Source organism: Moschus berezovskii, chromosome 22 (assembly GCF_049115385.1).
Source record: "Moschus berezovskii isolate FMDL1 chromosome 22, NW_MosBer_1.0, whole genome shotgun sequence".
NCBI lineage: Eukaryota > Metazoa > Chordata > Mammalia > Artiodactyla > Moschidae > Moschus > Moschus berezovskii.
The window spans coordinates 19,833,070-19,850,133 of NC_142481.1; the positions used below are offsets into that span (position 1 = coordinate 19,833,070).

The 17,064-nt window shown below is 48.7% G+C and overlaps 1 protein-coding gene across 1 annotated transcript in view; it reads left to right on the forward strand.

The window, feature by feature from the left end:
* The first annotated feature begins 255 nt into the window (after window positions 1-255).
* Window positions 256-17,064, forward strand: part of RHPN2 (rhophilin Rho GTPase binding protein 2) — a 69,489-nt gene continuing 52,680 nt past the window's right edge. The window contains exons 1-2 of the mRNA XM_055412321.2: window positions 256-405; window positions 14,925-15,040. Of these exons, the coding sequence (XP_055268296.2) occupies window positions 337-405; window positions 14,925-15,040 (185 nt within the window). The 5' untranslated portion in view covers window positions 256-336. The remainder of the gene's footprint in view (window positions 406-14,924; window positions 15,041-17,064) is intronic.

A 17,064-nucleotide genomic window follows, 5' to 3' on the forward strand; every position in this document is an offset into this window, starting at 1 on the left:
GCGAGACGCCCCTGCGCCCCTGGGCTGAGGCTGCAACCGCGCCCATGTTAAGCCCCTGAGGCTGGGAGGGGGACAAGTGAAGAGCCCAGGGGCTTGGTTTCGCAGCTCCGCGGGCTTCGCCAAGGGCTAGTGCTGCGCGCTTCCAGCCCGGAGTCGGGGCGGGGCCGGGGGCGTGGTCTCTGCGGGCCGCGCCAGGTCTGCTGGGCTCCAGGCCAGGCCTCAGGCTGGGTTGGAGGTGGGGGCGGCCGCGAGGGCGGGGCGGGGGCGGGGCCGGGCGCCCTCTGGGACCAGCGCGCCGCTGAGCTTCAGTCAGTCCTGCGCGCCTGTGCCGCCAGCATGACGGACGCGCTGCTGCCCGCCGCCCCCCAGCCGCTGGAGAAAGAGGGCAGCTGCTACTTTCGGAAGGTGGGCGGCTGTGGGCGGGCGGGGAGTCCGCGAGCTCCAGACCTCTTGCCTTCCAGGCTGTGGAAGGGGCTGCAGAGCGCGAGTCCCGGGGTGGAGCAGGCCGGAAGGGGGAGGGGGCGCACGGGCCTGGGGCGCTCTCGGAGGAGGCTCGCGGTGAGTGGTGCGGCGGCGGTGCACCCGGCGGCCGAGAGCAGGTGCTTCTGGGGCTGGGAGTGGGGGGACGTCCGGGCCGCCGCGCGCGGGTGCCGGCGGAGGACTGGACTAGGCGGGGCTCTCGGAGTCGCCCCCGCCGGCCGTCCCGCGCGCTTGCGGAAGGGACGGTTCCTCGAGTTCTGGCACCCTTGGCGTCGCGGCGCGTGGCCACGCGAGCCCAGCTTCCACCCGAGCGTTTGGCTGTGGCGCGTAGAAGTGGAGCCGCTCAGGAGGGTTGGCGTCCCCACTTTGCCTCCAGAATGCTTCCAGTGTAAGCTTCTTGGACTTTTTAGTGGGCGGGAGGGGACCTCGGGCTTCGTCTCCTCTACGCGCGGCGGACCTGAGGGCGGCAGTCTCGCCCCCTCTCCACTTTACGCTAAAGCGGATTTACCTGATTGCTGTGGAGACCTGCAGCGAGTGCGGCTCCGCCGGAGCTTGGTGCGTACGGTGGCCTCTCTCCCTGAAGTTAACAGTTCGTAGCTCAGCCCCTCTAAAGAGGCCCAACGCACGGAGTGGGGTCGCTGGGATGCCGGCAGGTGGCACGGCCTGGGCTACACAGATGCTTTTGAATCCGAAGTCACGGGGACACCTTCCATCCTTCCTCGTCTGTCCCAGCGAGTCTAAACATAGCCTTTGGGGCTTGGCCAGGCTGGATTGGGTGGGTTGAGAAGTTCTGTGTGTGTTGCTTTTTAATAACTTGTATGACCCAAGGCAAAGGGCGTAATTATAAACAGGGCAGTCAAACTGTTTCCCACAGAACAATCAATTCGTAATTGTTCCAAGCCTAGTGAAAACGCTCTGGGCGGCTTCCTCCTTCTCCCTTGACTCTGCCCCGGGGCATTTTTTGCTCTCTGGTGAGCAGCAGTGTCCCTCAGGGATGGGCAGGAGAAGATTCTGGGGACAGAGTTGGAAAAATTCTTTTTGGTTAAATTGCTTTTAGCATTAAAAAAAAAAAAAGGTAATTTAAGTGTATTTAAGTTGAAAGATGTCATCACGGAAGTACAGGATTAAAACTTCTAATTATGTGTGGCATTTGGGACAGAGGGTCCACAGGCAGTGGAGTTACAGAAGGGGACTAGGCCGGGGAATCCTGAGATCTTAGCCCTAGGGCCTCAGAGGGTGACTGCCACCCCCCGCCCTCCCTGGAATTGCAGTGCAGCCTGAGACTTCATTTCCTCTCCAAATTGTTTGTCTTCTGAACAGGTGGGTGTCTGGACCATCTGGGGGAAATGACAGAGGGAGGGGCAGAAGAGATGGTGAACACCTGCCAGGGTTATGTTCCTTGGTCTTCCAGAACAGGTTTTTCTGGGGAGGATATGCATAGGACAAGGTGGAAGTCCAGGGGGCTGTGAACGGATGCAAAGCTTGAGTGTTTTTCAGGTAAGTGCGGTTTCCCCAATGGTAGATAAGAGGATCATGGGTGCGAAATACGATGAATCGTTTGTTTGCAATTAGAAACATCTCTTCTGAAAATGAGACCTTGTAATGATCATTGTGTTACATCATACTAGTCCAAAGAATGTTCCTGCTGCTGCTGCTAAGTCGCTTCAGTCGTGTCCGACTCTGTGCGACCCCATAGATGGCAGCCCACCAGGCTCCTCCATCCCTGGGATTCTCCAGGCAAGAATACTGGAGTGGGTTGCCATGTCCTTCTCCAATGCATGAAAGTGAAAAGTGAAAGTGAGGTCGCTCAGTCGTGTCTGACTCTTCGCGACCCCATGGACTGCAGCCTACCAGGCTCCTCCGTCCATGGGATTTTCCAGGCGGAATGTTCCTAGTACAAGGTAAATAAAAGGAATTGATTGGGAACCTTCCCTGAACAAATGCTCCTTGAACGACAGGTGGATGTTATGGTGAAGAAGGGGAGGAAGAGCATTTCAGGTAGAGGGAACAGCACTGGTGAAGGCACTGGATTGTGAACAGTTATGAGTGAGCCCTCAGCGAAGTAGAGGTGTAACGGGAAACCAGGCCTTTCGGGGGTCACGCGTCCTGGATACAGGGAAAGGGAACCTGGGGACCTATCAAAGTGCTTCATTCAGGACCAGATGTGTGAGATCTGTGTCACAGAAAGACCACTTTGAAAGCTGAGAGATCAGTAGGTGAGGGGTGGGGGAGAGGGCAGGGTGGAGCCAGGCAGGGAATGTGGAGGGTTAATCCACATTGTCCTACTCTGATAGGGACTACTGATGACTTTTCAGTAACTTAAACAAAGTACTAGGTAAACACATCCTCACCACCTATCCTTTCCACCAGCTTGTACCCCTAAGTCAAACCTGGCATCCAGACTGGAGGCAGGGATTCCAGTGGGGGCTGTGGAATGAAGAGGGTTTGAGCAAAGGCAATCAGCAGGGATCGGAAGAAGGAATGGACCAGATATGGTGGGAAAGACGCTGCTCAGCAGAGTCCAGAATGTCTGCCTTCAGTGTCTGGGGGGATGGTCAGGGGCCTCACTGAGCTGGGGTAACCAGCAAGCTGAGGTAGGGGCAGTGGCCTTGAGGCCCTCAAGAGTAATCCGAGTAGTGGTCCCTGTGGGGAGTCCACTCAGTGGACCCAGCAGCCACAAGAGTACCCGGGCTGGAGGTGCAGCTTTGAGGTGCCCCAACATGCAATGCAGTGGGATATTGTGAAAAAGGACCCAATATAGAAGAGAAGAATAGCTTCACTTAAGGGATGGGCAGAGAGATGGTAAACAAGCCTAGAGGGCAACAGTGTTAAGGCAGCTGAGAGAAGAGATCTTTCTAGTAGAGAGATGAGGCTGACAAGTCAGAAGAGCCCTGGATGTAGTCCTTTAGGGGAGTGGCCCCAAACTGTTTTGGCACCAGGGACTGGTTTCGTGGAAGACAGTTTTTCCACGGACCAGGTCCGGGGGTGGGGTGGGGTAGGGTAGGGGCGGCCAAGGATCAGGGCATAGGGTTGGTTTCGGGATGATTTAAGCACATTGCATTTATTGTGCACTTTATTTCTATTATTATTACATCAGCTTCACCTCAGATCATCAGGCATTAGATCTTAGAGGTTGGGGACCCCCTGCTTTAGGGGGTTGTTGGTAAATGAGTAGGTGGAGAATTGGGGGCAAAAGTCAGTGTGGGGGAGTACAGGGGGAAGAAGGACAGAGAAAATCGTTGCTGGAGGGGTATGGGATAGAGAAGAAAGCAGGCTTGTTTAGAATGAGGAGGGAGGTCTATAGACTTTTGAAAGCTGTGTTGGGATGGGGTGATGTGTGAAGATTCAAGGGAGAGAGAGACAATAGCTGTGGGAGGGCCCAGCAGGCGAGGACTGGAAACAGCTGGGGCACATACTGAGTGGATGAGCCAAATGGGGGCAGGGAGTGAGGACCCTGAAATTGGGGTGTTCAGGGCAGGCCCCCCTGTCCTGTCTGGGGATTTTATGCACACTTACCGGGTCAAATTAGTTTCCAGTCAAGTCAGATTTCTTCATTCCTATTCTGTTTATCCTACCTTCCCTCTCTTTCCTCCTTTTTTAAAAAAAATTATTTATGGAATTCCCCTGGTGGTCCAGTAGTTAAGACTCTGCGCTTCCAACACAAGGAGTATGGGTTCCATCCCTGGTTGGGGAATGCATATCCTATATGCCATGTGGCATGGCCAAAATTTAAAAATAAAAATCATTTGTTTATTTGGCTGCACCGTTTCTTAGTAGTGGTATATGGAATCTAGTTCCCTGACCAGGGATCAAACCTGGATCCCCTGCATTGGGGGCCCGGGGTCTTAGCCACTGGACCATCAGGGAAGTCCCTGTACTTTTCTTGAACGTGCCATTCTATTCTGTTCATTCAAAAAAGCATTTATTATGTGGCAGTGAGCTGTGAGCCTGATGGCTCTCAGGTTTTGGGGTACACTTGACCCTAACTCACTGTGGCTCCTTTGACAGTTCATGAGTGAGTGAAAGTCGCTCAGTTGTGTCCGACTCTTTGCGACTCCATGGACTATACAGTCCGTGGAATTCTCCAGGCCAGAATACTGGAGTGGGTAGCCTTTCCCTTTGGGGGCCTCATTTCCTGGGATAGCTCAGGCCATGCCTGACTAGACAATTAGCCTCTTTTGCTGTAGTTCAGAGAGCAGGAAGTGGGGGGTGGGAGTACATGGTCCATGTTCAGAGCTGAATTGTGTAACTTGTGCACAAAATGAAGATTAATTGCCCAGAAGTCCTCTCTGCCTGCTGGTCCTAGACCCTGAAAGTATGAGACAGTCCTTGCAGAGAGGGAGGCCCTTTGGCAAGTCAGGGTCTTCTTGGGGTTGTGTGGGATGTGGCTATACAAAGCTGAGACACGGATTCAGTTTGGCCCCAGGTCAGACATGGACCCTGGCCCCCTGGGTGAGCAGCCTGGGTGGGTGGGCGGGTAGGAGTGTCTCTGAGTTAAGAACATACAGAAAGTACCGAATACTTTCTGGTCTGTCACATGTCACAGTATGTTCCTCTCTTCTCCGGTTTCTCATTGTTTTATTCTTTCTTTTTTTAAACTAATATGTTTAAATAGAGGTACAGTTCTATACACATAATTAATAAATTACTTCCTTAAAGGAAGGACCTGTGGAAATGGAGTTTCTTTTTCCCAGACAGATTTCTATGCTCAGCCTAATGTGTCTTGGAAGAATGTGTGTTCTGGCCTGGAGTTAATGCAGAGTGATACACGTTACCAAGACACTGCATCCTGAGAGCTGGCCCTGCCTCTGGGACTCTCCGAGGCCCATAATTCTAAAACTCACAGGAAGATCTGTTCCTGGCCAAGAGAAAACCAGCTGGAGAAAAATCAGACAAAGATGTTTCCCAAGGCTGTTGAAAAGACCTAAATGAAAGGGCTTAGCAGTATATGGAAGAAGAGAGTTGGTACAAAGTACAGCATTGTGAGACCTTATCTCTGCCTCTCCCCGTCCTCTGGGAACACTAATGGCCTGAAATGAATTTAGCTCCATTGTTTTTACCCAAGAGCTGGAGAAGTTGTTTCTTATTCACAGAAGCCTTCATTCTGGACAGGGCTCCAGGGTTCACTGTGCCCTGGTTTAGGAGTCCTGTTTACTCTGGATTTCCTGGAGGATCCAGCAGAGAAGGAAAGAGAATTTTTTTTTTTTTTGATCCAGTGGCTCCTCTTCGGTCCTCCTCTGCACCGTTCATCTTAGTGAAGTATACTTTCCTGTTAGACACATGTATGCTTCATCTGTCCGCATCTGCGTAGGGGAACATGTGCTGAGGAGCCCAGGCTGAGTCATGGGGGTTCATCCCCTCCATCTTTACTCAGGGGTGATAATGTCTGTCCAGGTCTTTGAACCAACCCTTGGAGCTTTTAATCCTTCCCCCCACTGGGGAAGGAGGAGGTGTAAAGGTTTGTGATGCTATCTGCTCCCTACCCTCCACCCCCCACCCTACCATGGTCTGAGCCAGATCCTAGAGGCCAGGCTGGATCCAGGCTGATCTTGGCCTTAGTGAGGGTCACACCAGCAGCCCAGGGGGCGTGGTTGACCAACGTCTCCTCACCTTTCATTGTGGCCAGGAGGGGGTCCCCTGGCAGAAGCGGGATCTCAGGTGACTCACAGGAGAGTCAGCACCATGAACTGTGGCACTGTAAATGTCTCTTGCTTCCTGGGGCGATTTGGACAGATTCCAAGCCGCCACCTGATGACACGGAGCACTGGCTTTAGCCTGCTCACCACTTCCTCCTTTGGCTCAGGTACTGGAGTCTCATGACGCAAAGACTACCTTGGAGGTGGCCATAAAGGACAGCAGAACTGCAGGTGCAGTGCAGCTCAGCCAGACCAGGCATCAGACTGAGTGTCTGCAGGGCAGGCAGCAAGGGCTGCCAGCCTGGGGCGAGCTCTCCTGCCTGCAGCACCAGGAACAGGGAGAGATGCAGGTCCCCCTGGCCTTGCTAGTCAGACCCACAGAGTTCGCTAGGGCCATATGTCTTAGAAAATTCCGTTTCTGTTGGATTCTAAGAAGAGAAAAGGACAGGGGATCAAAAACTGCCAGTTCGGAAGTAGTTTCTTTTTCTCCAGTATTACTGTATTAGAAAAGTAACAGGAATTCCCTGGTGATCCAGTGGTTAGGACTCTTGGCTTTCACTACTGAGAGGAGCCAGGTTAGATACCTGGTGCTTGAACTAAGATCCTGTATGGCAATGGACAAAAACAAGCAACAAAAAAAGTAACAAATTGTTTTGAAAAAAGGTAATTACAGAAGTGTACAAAATTACACACATACCAGCCCCGGTCTAGATAAGGATTGTAAACTAATAATAAGTATATCCTGTGTGTGTGTCAGTCACTCAGTCATGTCTGACCTCATGGAATGTAGCCCGCCAGGCTTCTTTGGTCCATGGAATTCTCCAGACAAGAATACTAAAGTGGGTACCTACCATTCCCTTCTCCAGGCGATCTTCCCAACCCAGGGATCGAACCCAGGTCTCCTGCATTGCAGGTAGATTCTTTACCATCAAAGCCATCAGGGAATACATCCAACCAGTTGAAATAAATGGGTGATTAGTTGGGTCTGAAAATACATTTGACTCACAGAAATGTTGTGGTCATGAATCTTTGTAGAGTGGCACACACTTTGTACCCACACGATAGGTGTCTATAGATTTGTAGAAGTGACTGAATAATCTTGTTCAGGATTATAGCTACATTTTGGTTCATACTGTGGCCCCTAACCCAGTGTGGATGGATGGGGATGCTGGAGGGAGGCACTCGGCAGAGATTGTGGAAGGGCAGGAGGCCTCTTTACAAGTGCCAAGTTCATGTTTTAATTTTTATGGACGTACGTGGAAGAGGTAGATTCTGTTCATCCAAACTGAATCTCCAGTGTGGTGAAAAGTTAAATTAGATGTATTTTTGTGTATTGCAGGGTATCACATGCTATTTCTGTGCTTGCTGGTTGTCAGTTTCTGGCTCACTTATAAACAAACATTTGTGCTTTCCAAAGCTTGGTGGTTGAGTGAGGGATTGCATAATCCTAGGAAGGAGTGAGAAAGTGAGAAAGGCAGAGAGAATAACTTTGCGCACTAGAGAGGCAGCCAAAAGCACCCCTCTTCCATGCCCTGTGTGAGGGTCTCTAATCAGGAGACCCTGTGAGGCCACCCTTCACTCAGTCTCACTCCTGACCTGGAGACCCCAAGTTCCCACTGTGCCCTCAGTTTGCTGGAAACATATCTACATGTGTGAGTTTTATCTTTGGCTGTGTGGAAGAAGGGCCTAACTGGTTCTCTGGGGGGTGGGGGGAGCCAGGTGCCAGGCACTGCCTAGAGCAAGTCCCCCACCCTCCCTCCACACCCCCTGCTTTAGGGAGGAAAGATTCCTCCAATGCCTCTGTGTCTGCCTTCCCAGTGACCTGGCCTGTCTGCCTTTTCATTGTCAGTCTCTGCATGTGTAGGTTGAATAGCCTTTCCTTTCTTCCAAATCCACTGCCTCTGGTGTTTGCCTAGGTCCTGCTCTTTTTGTGTGTGTGTGTCTGTTTTTACTTTTTTGGGGGGTGGGGGAGCCACACCACACAGTGTGCAGGATCTGACCAGGAATCAAACCTATGTCCCCTGTAGTGGAAGTGCAGGGTCCTAACCACTGGACTTCAGGGAAGGCCCTAGAGTCTGCTCTTTTTTTTTGTTTGTTGTTTTTGGTTATGCCGGGTCTTCTTTGCTGTGCACAGGTTTTCTCTACCTGCAGAGAATGGGGGCTACTCTTCGTTGCGGTGCAGAGTCTTCCCATTGCGGTAGCTTCCCTTGTTGATGAGCACAGGCTCTAGAAGCACGGGTTTCCGTAGTTGTGACCCATGGGCTTTAGTTGCCCGAGGCATGTGGAATCTTCCTGGACTAGGGATTGAATGGGTGTCCCCTGCATTGCTAGGCAGATTCCTTGCCACTGTACCACCAGGGAAGTCCCCTAGATCCTGCCCTTAAATACTTGTTTCCCAGCCAGACAACTTGATTGTGCACAAAGGACATGTGCGTGTATATTAACAAATAGAGTTTTTACCCTGGATGAGCTTACTCTGGTTAGGACTTTTTCTTAGCTGCAGTTACCAGGAAATCTATTCCCAAATGGTTTAGGCAAATAAGCACACTTCGTATGGTTGTTGTCGTTCAGTCACTCAGTTGTGTCCAGCTCTTTGCGACCCCGTGGACTGCAGCAGAGCAGGCTTCCGTGTCCTCCACCAGCTCTTGGAGCTTGCTCAAACTCACGTTCAGTGAGTCAGTGATGCCATCCAACCATCTCGTCCTGTGTTGTCTCCTTCTGCCTTCTATCTTTCCCAGCATCAGGGTCTTCTCCAGTGAGTCAGCTCTTCTCATTAGCTGGCCAGAGTGTTGGCGCTTCAGCTTCAGCATCTGTCCTTCCAGTGAAATTTCAGGGTTGATTTCCATTAGGATTAATTTCCTTCCCTGCTAGCTCAGCTGGTAAAGAATCTACCTGCCATGCAGGAGACCCCGATTTGATTCCTGGGTTGGGAAGATCTGGTGGAAAAGAGATAGGCTACCCACTCCAGTATTCTTGGGCTTCCCTGGTGGCTCACCTGGTAAAGAATCCGCCTGCAATGCGGGAGATCTGGGTTTGATCCCTGGGCTGGAAAGATCCCCTAGAGAAGGGAATGGCTACCCACTCCAGTATTCTGGCATTGAGAATTCCACGGACTGTATAGTCCATGGGGTCACAAAGAGTCGGACATGACTGAGCGACTTTCACTTTCACTTTCCTTTAGGACTGACTGGTTTGATATGGTATGGTACATTCTTACAATGGAATTCTACTCAGCAATTAAAAGGAGCAAACCACTCAACAACAATATGGATGAACATAAGTACATAAGTAGAACAATATGATGAATCCCAAAGCTATCTATTGGGCGAAATAAGTCAGACACAAAAGAATATATACTATATAATTCCACTTATACAAAGTTCTAAAACATGCAAAAGTCTAGGATGATAGAAACCAGAGTCTTGGTTGCCTTGGGGGATGAAAAGAATTATCTATATTCTGATTGGAATAGTGGTTATACAAGTGTGTATATATATATGTGTGTGTATGTGTGTGTGTTTGTGTATTTTTGTCCAAACCCATTGAGCTATGTACTTTAAAATCTGTGTATTTTATTATGTGTAAATTATACCTCAACTTTTATTATTTTTAATTTTATTTATTTTGGCTATGTTAGGCTTTTCTCTAATTAGAGCGAGTGGTGGCTACTCTCTAGTTGCAGTGTGCAGGCTTCTTATCGCGGGGCTTGTCTTGTTGGGGAGCACAGGCTCTAGAATGCAGGCTTGGTAATTGGGGTGCACAGGCTTAGTTGCTCTGTGGCATGTGGAATCTTCCCAGATCAGGGATCAAACCCATGTCTTCTGCATTGTCAGGTGGATTCTTTACCACTGAGCCACCAGGAAAGCCCTCAATTTTTAAAAAATGGTGTGGGCAAGAAAGGGAATGCATTTGACTCCTGGAACTAAGAAGTCCTGAGGAATGGTTTCAGGCCTGGCTTGATCTAGGGCTCAGATGCCACCCAAGACTCAGTTTCTCAGTTCTGCTCCCCCTAGATTAGCTCCGTTTTGGGGAAGACACTCCCCACTCTGATAATGTGGCTGCAGCTGCCCAGTCTCAACATCTTCCTAGATTCAGGGCTGATGGGGGAAAATGAAGGCCCCTCCCTGATGGGCTCTGGTTATCCTATGTTAAGTGCTCACCTTGAATCAGATTCGAGGTGAGTTTGGTTTTCCAGTTTTCCAGGCATGAGTCAGATGCCCTTCTCCTTCGAAAGGAGGTGTGGGAGCATGAGTTTACCAGCCTGACTGTCATGGGCTACGAGGTGGGAGAGTGGGAATTGGGTCACTGTGGCCAAAGGGTGTGTGTGCGTGAGGTCAGGCAGCCCTCAGCCAGGAACCATGAGAGAGACGTCTGGGAATTGATAGGTGAGCTGTCCCCATATCCCCACACATTCCTGCTGCTCAGGCTCAACTCAAGAGTGGCAGAAAGGACGTGGGCTTAAAGTCCCTCTCCCACCCTTACTGTGTCCAGCATGTTTTTTTTTGTTTTTAATATTTATTTCATGCAAACTCTTGGTTGGGGCAGGTGGGATCTAGTTCCCCAATCAGGGATCAAACCTATGTCCTCTGCATTGGGAACATGAAGTCTTAACTAACCCCTGGACCACCAGGGAAGTCCCCTGCCTTTAACATCTTGAGTAGCTCACTCACCCTCCAAGCTTCAGAACTATGGGGTCCAAGATGCTGTACCAGAGCCCACGTGGGCTGTCCAACATATGGGGGACCCCACTAAGCTAGTGAGAAAGCTGAACTTTCACTCAGTACTTGCTTTTCTCGGGTGTTGGACCATCCTTCTGTGTAGTGAGACGAACGCCCTTGCCCAAGCCTTAGTCTGGTCAGGAAACTGATGACTGTGTATAGTGGACAGACTCAGGTTCACTGTAAGACCTATGGACAGTGAACCTAGAGGCCAGGGCAGTTCATTTGCTCCCCCAACCCTGTGCTCAGTTCCCAGGCCAGGCCGGTCTGACGGATGCTGCCTCTGTCCTGGGCACAAGCCCGCAGTCCAGTCTGGGAGCAGTGCTTCCTCCTGTTGGGATCCAATGAAGAACTAAGGCGTGGCTGAGGACCGTGGGTCCCCACTAGCAGAGAGCCCCTGTGGCAGGGGCCAGTAGACAGCAAGCAGCCTCTGTGATTCCAGGGCATCTTTCTGACAGTCTCAACCCAGATTCATCTCTCAGGGTTCTGGGTAGTTTCCAAATAGCCCTGTGGGCGTGTCTGGTGTTTCCAACAGGCCCAGCATTCCTACCTGTCAGTAAGAAGTAATGTGATTTTGGGTCCAGTCACTCAGTCAGATCTAATCCTAAACATTCCTATGTCTTATCTGGAAACTTGACCCCACATCTGTGGACTGGTTAGGGCGTAGCCATTCCAGGCCTGCCAGACGCTGGGTGAGGTATGGGAGCAGGAAAAAGTTCTTATCCTTGAGCTGGAATGGCTGCTTATCAGCTCTGGGAATGTCCGTAAAGGAATTAGTTATTAAGGCTTCTCTGTAAAATAGAACACAGCCTTGGTGAACCATGTAATTTTAAGTCAGATCAAACCACCCCTTCATAGTAATTTTGAGAAGTAGAAACCAAAGAGGCCTGCAATTATTTTAGCCCTTTAATATTGTTAGCTTAATATTAAAGACATTTTAATCTTAGGTCTGATTTTCTAATTTTTATTTTCAATCAGGGGTCATTTAATGGTGTGAAAGATGTTAATTTTAAGACTATTCCAAGTCAGATTGTGAATATCTGTGTACTTTGAATTTGGGAAGCTGCATGGGGAACAGGTGGGGGTGGCCACCTGGTATGTTGTTGTTTAGTTGTGAAGTCGTGTCCAACTCTTTACGACCCCATGGACTGTAGCTCACTAGGCTCTTCTGTCAGTGGGGTTTCCCAAGCAAGAATACTGGAGTGGGTTGCCATTTCCTCCTCCAGGGGATCTTCCCAACCCAGGAACTGAACCTGCGTCTCTTTCATTGGCAGGCAGATTCTTTACCACTGTGCCACCTGCTGCGATGGGAGAATGAGAAATCTTTGTGGAAGGAGACATGTAACAACTCCTTTCTGACTTAGTAGTCCAAAGATAGCTAATATGGGAATCCCTGAGAAGCCTGGGGCTGCAGATCACCCATTTCTTCTTCCTTGGGGTCAAGGCCGTGGGCGTGGCTTGGGCAGAGGTGTGGGAGGCTAGGTATGTGCAGAGCTGCAATGACAGTGACCAAGGCTGTGACGCAGAGAGAAAGGGCAGTCACCTAACCAAATACTGCCCACCAGCCACTCCCAGGGTGTGAGTATAAGCCTTGTCAGTGGGCAGAGCTCAAAGATATGCTTTAGAAAGGAATGGAACTTCACTTAAGATCCCTGGGCTTCTATTAATACCTGCTGGAGTGGGGAGAACACTGTTAGATTAAAAGGAAACTTTTTGAATCACTTTGCTGTAAACCTGAAATTAACACTATATAGTAAATCAACTATAATCTACCAAACAAAAGGTGGGGAATTCTTTGGCAGTCCAGTTTTTAGGATATGGCTTCTCACTGTGGTGGCCCAGGTTTGATCCCTGTTGGGGAACTATGAACCTGAAAGCTGCTCAGACAAAAAAAAAAAAAAAAAGGAAACTTTTTTTTTCTGATATTAAACTTTTCACAATGAAACATTGATTATAATCTAGGGACTTTCCTGTTGGTCCAATGGTTCAGACTCCATGCTCCCAATACAGGGGGCATGGGTTGGATCCCTGGTCAGGGAACTAAGATCCTACATGCTGCACAGTGAGGCCAAGAAAGAGAGAGCAACTGGAGGCTGGATTTGGCACATGGATCTTAAAAAAGGGGGGGGAAACTTTTTTCCTGATCTTGAACTTTTCACAGTGAAACATTGATTGTAAACTAAATACCCCAGGAAATAATGGACAGCGAACACAGACAGTTCTCCAGAAAAAAACAATTTAACTAATTAATAATATAAGAAAAAAATTTGTTTACCTTCACTAATAACAAATGCAAATTGGGAGAATAGGATACCTATTTTTCACATATCAATTTGGCAAAGATTAAAAGTACATATCAACTCAACAATAAAAGACAACCTGGTTTAAAAATAGGCAAGGAACCTGAATTGATCTTTCTCCAAAGATATACAAATGGCCAATAAGCACATGAACAGATGTTCAACATCATAAGTGCAAAGCAAAATGACAGGGAGATAACCACACATCCTAGGTTGGCTAAAATAAAAAAGACAGTAACAAGTATTGAGGAGGTTAAGGGTAAATTGAAGTCCTCATCTACTGCTGGTGGGAATGTAAGATATTGGAGCCACTTTGGAAAATAGTTTGACCTCAAATGGTTAAACATAGAATTAACCATATGATGTATGACTGTGACATAGGAGAATTAACCATATGACATAAGAGAAGGGAGTGACAGAGGATGAGATGGTTCAGCAGCATCACCGACTCAATGGACATGACTTTGAGCAAACTCTGGGAGACAGTGAAGGACAGGGAAGCCTGGCGTGCCACAGTCCGTGGAGTCACAAAGAGTTGAGCATGTTCCCCATGAACAGCGACAACCACCGTATGACACAATCGTTCCACTCTTATCGCCAGGAGCAAGGAAGACATTCATTCACATAGAGACTTACACAGAAGTAAGCAGCCCTGGTCATAAGAGCCAGCAGTGAAAGACACCCCCCCAATGTCCTTTAACTGATGAATGGATAGTGGATGAGCACATCGACTAGAGTTTTAGGGACAAAAAGAAGCGAAAACTCATACGTGCTGCACTGGATAAACCTTAAACTAAGTGAAAGAAGCCCATCGCAACAGACATTCCATTATATGGAATGTCCAGATTAGGCAAGTCTGTACAGATAGAAAGTAGGTTCATGGTTGCCTAAGGCTAGTGGGGCACCTTTAGTTGTAGCATGTGACAGCTAATTCCTCAACCAGGGACTGAACCCGTGCCCTTTGCAGGTGAAGCCTGGAGTCCCAAATGCTGGACTGCCAGGGAAGTCCTGAGTCTTAATTTTCTGATAGGCCAAGGCTAGCCATGGCATTGCATACATTCTCTTCCTGGGGAAGGGGGGCAGTATGCTTTGTATGATCCTTCATACATAAGGAGGCCTGCACATGGATTCCTCTCAAGTCTGTCTCTAATTTCCCGATGATCTGGCTATGTGTCCTTATTGAACCTCTGTCATAAATGTCAGCTGTGAGTGCAACTGTTTGTTGAGTCCTGTGAAACTCCAGTCATGTGGCTGGTCTGGAGAACTCCTGACACAGCCACTAATGTGGAAAATAACAATATGCATATAAAATAGGTGGGCAGGGGCTTTCCTGGTGGTCCAGTGGTTAAGATTCCATGCTCCCCATGAAGGGGGCCAGGGTTTGATCCCTGGTCAGGGAACTTGATCCCGCATGCTGCAATAAGAGTTTGCGTGCTGCATCTAAAGGTCCACATGGTGCAATGAAGGTCGAAGATCCTGCATGCCACAACCAAGACCTGGTACAGCCAAATAAATAAATAAACATTAAAAAAAAATCTTAACTTCTTAAAAAAAAATTGAGTAGGAAAGAAACCAATGTACAGTGACTGTTTTGGCGTTGTGTTATGGTGAATGACTTTTATTTTCTTTTTTACACTTTTTGGGATTTCATATATTTTCCATGTTAATGTTACTTTTATTTTCAGAAAAGATGAATATTTAAAAAAAAATTTTCTGTTGTGTTCAACATTTGTCATCATTTTTACAGTGGCTGACCTTTAAAGGGGCTCCTCTTGTTTTCTTTCTCTTAGGGTTGCAATCCTCTTGCGCAGACTGGCCGGAGCAAACTACAGAATCAGAGGGCTGCCTTGAACCAGCAGATCTTGAAAGCCATGCGGATGAGAACCGGAGCTGAGAACCTTCTGAAGTAAGTGTCTGCTGGCTCCGCCACCTCAACTGGGAGCCTGGCCTCTCCTAAGGCCTATCCATCTATTTCCTAAACTCCCCGACCTGCCAGACTTCCTCTGAGCTCCTGATTTTAGCCTTGAACCTCCTCCTTATTTCTGGCACCTGGAACAGGCCGTGCCTCACCTAGAGGTTGTTTGTGTTAAAGACATGTATTTTATGCAGCCTGTCTGTGGTGGGGGTGGGAGGATGGTGGGGGAGGTCCAGTTATCCTCTTTTTGTTTGTTTTCCCCACTTTCTTGGGGCCCATCTGTTTTCTTGTGCCTGATCTACAATCACTTCTTACTGAATATTTGTTGAATGTATAAAGAAAAGGCAGAGAGAAAGGAAGGAATAGGAACCTTTCTGTTGCCAGCATTCATCTGTATAATGAGAGGGGCCTCCTAGGCCTGAGACTCTTGGGATATTCATTATTATGCTTTGGTGGTAACATAGTTAACTTCTCACGCATAGAATTCAGTGAAGCCTTACCTGTAGGCAGCACTAAGGCCTCCCCACCCACTTCAATGCAATACTAGACGACCTATTAGCTTCCTCTTGTTTATAAAGAGTGCAGGCTTTTTTTTGCAGAGTTCTGGGGTAGCTCTTGCCAGACCCATGCCACCTTCTGCACTGTGTATGGGAGGCAGGCACTGTGTATGCTACCAGCTTACTGAGACAGATGCCTTCTGGAGCCCCAGAAAGAGATGGGGAGAGCTTGCTGGGACCTGGAACCTGGAAAGCTGGCAGGATATGGCTAATAGCTATTTTCAGTGGGTCAGGTTCACTCTTGGAAGCCTTAGGGAGCCCAGGATGCTTGAAGGCTGCGGGGCAAAGCCAGATACATCAAACCAGGTGTTGGTAAAAAAGCTGTAAGACTCGTGGTCACAAATATGTTTGAGGAGTATGGTCTGCTCTTCCTTATGGGCTGCTTACCTGAGCACTCAGTGAAGAGAGGAAGAGGGTGTCTCACCGTGAACTTGGGGTAAATTCATTAAAAAATTTCTTTTTCAATTTTATTGCAGTTGAATTGCTATACAATGTTGTGTTAGTTTCTGCTATACAACAAAGTGAGTCAACCGTGCATATACACATATCCCCTGTTTTTGGAGTTTCCTTCCCATTTGGGTCACTGCAGAACATTGAGTAGCATTCTCTGAGTTATATAACCTATATAGTAGGTTGTTATTATCTCTTTTATATATAGTATCAGTAGTGTATATAGGTCAATCCCAATATCCCATTTCATCCCACCCTTCTCCTTAAATTCATTTCTGAATCAAGCTGTTCCTTAGGAAAGATCTCTGAGGTATGAAGTAGGAGAAAAGAAAAACGCAGGACAGCATGCCCTGTGTATACATTTAAAGGGATGAAGAAAATGCTGTTAGGGGCTCTTGGGAGCTAGGCAGGGTAGAGGTGACTCCTACTTGTCATATTATACTTTCAGTGTTTGAATGTGCTTTTCCAAAGTGTATGGATTACGTTTATGCATTTTTATTGTGAGATATCCAGAAGAACTGTGAGAGGCCCAGGAGAATAACGTAAGTGACCCACTGCCCCTGGGTCAGAACGACAGTGCTGTGCCTTTGCTGGTTTTGTGACTCATGGACTAGCAGACAGTGCAAGTCCCGGGTGGCCAAGTGTCTGGAACCTCTTCTCCAGCTACTTCCACAACAGGGCGGAAGGGTGATTGTTCCTGGAAGAGACTGGGGAAAATGCTGTAACATGTCATCTTTTGAAATGTCTGACCGTGTCCCTGTCCCCAGAGAAGTCTGGACCTGGGAGTTGTCAGGTCCACTGCACAGCTGACCTCATTGGCCAGGGCAGCTCAAGAGAGCACCCTGATTTCAGGAGGACCTGCTCTGCGCTGAGCTTGACATGCTGAGGGCCCTGGTGGTGTGTTTTGTAGCCTTGGGTTCTGGCTGACACCTTGCCAGGCCAGCAGTGCGGTTGAGGGGGGTGGGTGGGGAGCCCTGACCCTGTGCCTGTCCGTTGACCCAACAAATG